Genomic DNA, 5,000 nt, shown 5'->3' with positions numbered 1-5,000 from the left:
GATTTATATGTTCAAAGGAATGGAGAGAGAGAAACGAGGATTGAAAGAGCAGGAAAAGAAGAAGAGAAAGCCGGGAGCACGTTCTCCCCTCCGAACATCAATGGCTCCGCAGTGGAGGAGGAGTTGGCCCTCGGCGTTCCTCCTCCCGACGGCCGCTAACCGCTCTCACATCCAAACTAATCGAGAATTGAAGGACTATCGGCGTTGTGTGTTTTAGGGATAATTGGAGCTGTTTAATTCGGACAGAGCGGCGAGTCGCCGGGCGGCGCCGACACGTTCCCCAAGAGAACGAGGCTCTGAAAAAAGGGAAAATGTCTGCAGAGACCCGGGGAAGGGAGCGAGGGCCGGAACTGTAAACGGCACTGAGCAGCCGGCGGCGTCTCAGATGCTGGATTTCTCAAGTTGGGGGTCGGTGAACTCTCAGGGGGCTCGACACGGATCAATGATCGAATTAATCCTCACAGAGTCAGAGGAAGTGACCGGATTAACCTCGGTACTCACAGCTGTTGTTTCTGTCCTGTGAGAAACTTAAGAGCCAGTTTTAAGCCGTGTGACACATTTTGCAGTTCATTATTTAAATTATTTATTTAGCATGAGAGATAAGATATTAACACATAAAAAAATACATTTATGCGGGAATTTCAGGGACATTTTTAATTACAGTGATTTCGTCGAAGGTCTTTTTTTGTGAAAATATATATGTAAACAGATCAATTATTATTTTAATCCCCGCAAGAAGACTGAGGAAGTTATCCTGAGAATTATAAATAAATACATTATTATTTATTTAGCTTGAGAGGTAAGATATTAACTCATAAAGAAATACATTTATGTGGGAATTTCAGGGACATGTTTAATTACAGTGATTAAGTCGAAGGTCTATTATTGTGAAAATATATATGTAAACAGATCAATTATTATTTTAATCCCCGCAAGAAGACTGAGGAAGTTATCCTGAGAATTATAAATAAATACATTATCATTTATTTAGCTTGAGAGGTAGGATATTAACCAATAAAAAAATAAGTTTATGTGGACATTTCAGGGAAATTCTCCTCCGGTAAATAATTACAGTGTTTACGTCGAAGGGCTTTTATTGTGAACATATATATGTAAACAGATCAATTATTGTTTTAATCCCCGCAAAAAGTCTGAGGTTAGTGGCGATTAGCCTCGGATGATGACGTTTCTATCCTGAGAATTATTTATTTATTTATTATTATTTATTTAGGTTGAGAGGTAAGATATTAACCAATAAAAAAACAAGTTCATGGTGGAAATTTACATTTTTTTACATTTAGAGATACACGTCCATCATGCGTTATGAGCAGAGGGCCCTGGCGACCCCGAGCGGCGTCTGACAGGCTGAGGTACCGTGAGGCGCTTTATTGAGTTTCTGTTCAGCGAAACGGTCTGAGGGCTTTTATTGTAAAAGGGAAGAGCAGAAGGAGTGGATCCTGTAATAAAGGAGTAATAAAGTGCCGGATTGGTTCTGACAACGGGGGCTTCAGAAAAAGCAATCATGTCCTAGAGAGAACTTTATTACACCAATACAAGGTTTTTTTCTAAGTATATGTTTTCGGGGGAAACATATTTGTGGAAAATTATGTTTATTGGGCAATTTTTCTTGCTTTTATTTGATTTATTTTTTGGTTTGCTTTGATTTAACATGATGAACTCATCTTTCCAAAACTTCAACGGCTCGGAGTCTCACAATCATGAGATAATCAACCGTCTAAGACGCGAAGATACTCAAAACATGTTCTGTTATTTAAAATAAATAAATAAACTGTTTAACATTTAATAAAAAATAAAACATATTTGTGTACCTTAAAATGAGAATTTAATAAAATCTTTTTTTCTTTCTTTCGAGATACAGAACATATATCTATATCTATATTTATATATATATATATTTATATATAGACATACATATGTGAAAAAAATGATATATATAAAGATATATATGAATATTCTGTATTGCGAAAAAAAGAACAGAGATTTTTTGTAATATATACATATATATATAAATATATACATATATATATATAAATATATATATATATAAATATATATATATAAATACATATATATACAGTGTTTCTCTATGTTTGTTCTGTATCTCGAAAAAAGAACAGAAAATGTATATATATATGTATATATAAATACATATATATACAGTATATATATATACATTTATATATAATTAAATATATATATACATATAAATATATATATAAATACATATATATACAGTGTTTGTATATGTTTGTTCTGTATCTCGATAAAAGAACAGAAAATCTATATATATATGTATACATAAATACATATATATACAGTATATATATATATATATATATATATATATATATATACACACACACAAATTCTCCGTTCTCTTTATTATATTATCAACTTCCAGCAGCATCAACCTAATCAGACGCCTCATTCCGTCGCCCGGCTACAATCCCGAGAGGAGGAAGGAGGAGAGAGAGAGGAGGAGGAGGAGGAGGAGGAAGAGGAGGAGAAAAAGGAGGAATAAGAGGAGCGTTTGAGGGAGTTTCAGGTCGGAGAGGTTTGGGTTGGACTGGGCACTGACTGCGGCGGCGTTGGCCATGGGGCTGTAGTAATGGGCGGAGGAGGAGGAGGGCGACGCGGCGGCTCTCCTTACGGCCAGGTACTGCGGGGTGAGGCCGCCCAGGCCCGCCAGGCTGCCCCAGGTGGTGGCGCTGTTCAGCTGCTGCATCTGCTGCGCCAGCTGCTGCTGCAGGCGCCGCTGCTCCTTGTCCTTCTGCGTGTCGGCGAACTTTACCACGATGGGAGACGAGCAGCCCTGTGTGGGGGGAGGGGGGGAGGAGGAGGAGAGAAACACACAGGAGGCATGGGAGCGAGGAGGAAGAGGAGACAGAAAAGAAACAAATGAAGACAGAGGAGGAGTAAATGAGAAGAGGATGTCAGAGCAGAGGAGGCACAAGAGGAGAGGAAATGGGAACGAGGAGGAGAGGAGACAGGAGAGGAGGAAGAAGATGAAGAAGAAGAAGAAGATGAAGAAAAAGAAGAAGAAGAGAGGAACATATGGAGACAAAAGATGAAAAAAGAGGAGACAAAAATAGAGGAGTGATGAAGAGAAGGAAATAGGAGCGAGGAGGAAGATGAAGAGGAGACAGAAAAGAAACAAATGAAGACAGAGGAGGAGTAAATGAGAAGAGGATGTCAGAGCAGAGGAGGCACAAGAGGAGAGGAAATGGGAACGAGGAGGAGAGGAGACAGGAGAGGAGGAAGAAGATGAAGAAGAAGAAGAAGAGAGGAACATATAGAGACAGAAGATGACAAAAAGAGGAAACAAAAAAAGGGATGAAGAGAAGGAAATGGGAGCGAGGAAGAAGAAGAAGAAGGAGACGAAGATAAGGGATCAGGAAACACATGAAGGCTCCTGACCATGTGACATGTCTACTTATAATTAAGGTGGTAACACTCACACACACTCACTCTCACTCACTCACACACACACACTCACTCACTCACTCACACTCACACACACTCACACTCACACACACACTCACACTCACTCACTCACACACGCACACACGCACACACACTCGCACACACACACGCACACACACACTCACACACACACTCACACACACACACACTCTCTCTCCCTCTTTTCACACCAAATGATGAAATAGTTGGAGAACTCATGAAATCTGTTTCTGGACTCTCAGATAACTCAGAGCCCTCGTGGGGGGGGGGGGGGGGGGCGGCTTTAAAGTCACAGTGTGTGTGTGTGTGTGTGTGTGTGTGTGTGTGCGTGTGTGGGGGGGCCAATCCGCCGGAAACAAAAAAAAATCGGGTCCAAAGAAACCGGAGAAAACCTTTCGAGACCTTTAGTTTGAGGCGCGGCAGGAGAGATGCATGCTGGGGGATCGTGTCTGATTTAAAGGGCCACTGCGCTTTCAAAGCATGTAGAATAAGCTAGGTGTGGCCTTCAGCAACATGGCCGCTGTCCGTGGTGCTGATCCACGCTTAAATTAATTTATTTATATATATATATGTATATGTGTATATATATATATTTAATAAATGTATATATATATATAAAAATATTTACATATTTTAATATATATATTTAAATGAATTTAAGCTTGGATCAGCACCACGGACAGCGACACAACAACACGAGGGAACGTTGAACTTCTTCTTCTTCTTCTTCTTCTTCTTCTTCTTCTTCTTCTTCTTCTTCTTCTTCTTCTTCTTCTTCACATCAGGGTCACGACGCATCAATGGCGTCGTGATTATCATGATCATTTTTAATGAAGGAGCCACCGGGGTGAACGCCACTCGTCTCTTTCCTTTAACACTGTTATTAACAGTGTGTGAGTGTGTGTGTGTGTGTGTGCGTGAGTGTGTGTGTGTGTGAGAGTCACACTCCTCTTACGCCGTGTAAATCTTTCCCGTCACCCGTCTGACAAAGTCGATAAAGCCCCCCCCCCCACACACACACACAAAGCAAGCGGCCGGGTCGCCATTATTGTTAGGATCTGGAGTTTGTGTTTAGTTTTGTGTCTTGTTTTGAATTCCTTGTGTCGTCTGTCTCCCTGTGATTGTCTGCCCTGGTCCTGATTGTTTCCTTCTGTGTGATTGCTGGTCCCGCCCTCATTGTGTCCACCTGTGTCTTGTTCCCCGTTGTCCAATCCTCTCACCTTGCCTGTGTATGTAAACCCTGTTCGTCTCATTCCCAGTGTGGCTTCGTACTGTTTGGTCCGCGTGTTTGTCCTCCTGTTCTGGTCTGGTCTGTGATTTGTGGAAAATAAATATAGTTGTGCAGTAATGTCGGCATTTGGGTCCTCTCGCCGACAACCCGGACTACCCTGACAGAACGAAGCCACCAAGAATGGACCCAGCCTTCAGTTTCCGCTGCACGGTTCCTGCCTGGCCAACTAAGTCTCAGGTACTTCTGGAGGAGATGGGAGTCCCTCCGGCCCTTGGTCCTGTGCGGC

The 5,000-nt window shown here is 41.5% G+C and overlaps 1 protein-coding gene across 7 annotated transcripts in view; it reads right to left on the bottom strand.

The window, feature by feature from the left end:
* celf2 (cugbp, Elav-like family member 2) overlaps positions 1-5,000 on the bottom strand; it is a 132,095-nt gene that overhangs the window by 20,449 nt on the left and 106,646 nt on the right. For 5 of the 7 annotated variants that reach the window (XM_056424612.1, XM_056424616.1, XM_056424613.1 and 2 more), the window contains one exon: positions 2,672-2,833. In XM_056424612.1, the coding sequence (XP_056280587.1) occupies positions 2,672-2,833 (162 nt within the window). Of the gene's footprint in view, positions 1-2,599; positions 2,834-5,000 lie in introns of all 7 variants that reach the window. The other 2 variants (XM_056424614.1, XM_056424611.1) reach the window with 1 other exon arrangement.

The sequence above is a fragment of the Pseudoliparis swirei genome, chromosome 10 (genome assembly GCF_029220125.1).
Source record: "Pseudoliparis swirei isolate HS2019 ecotype Mariana Trench chromosome 10, NWPU_hadal_v1, whole genome shotgun sequence".
NCBI lineage: Eukaryota > Metazoa > Chordata > Actinopteri > Perciformes > Liparidae > Pseudoliparis > Pseudoliparis swirei.
Note: the sequence above shows the minus strand (reverse complement) of the source record. Positions and strands in the feature narration are given on the sequence as shown.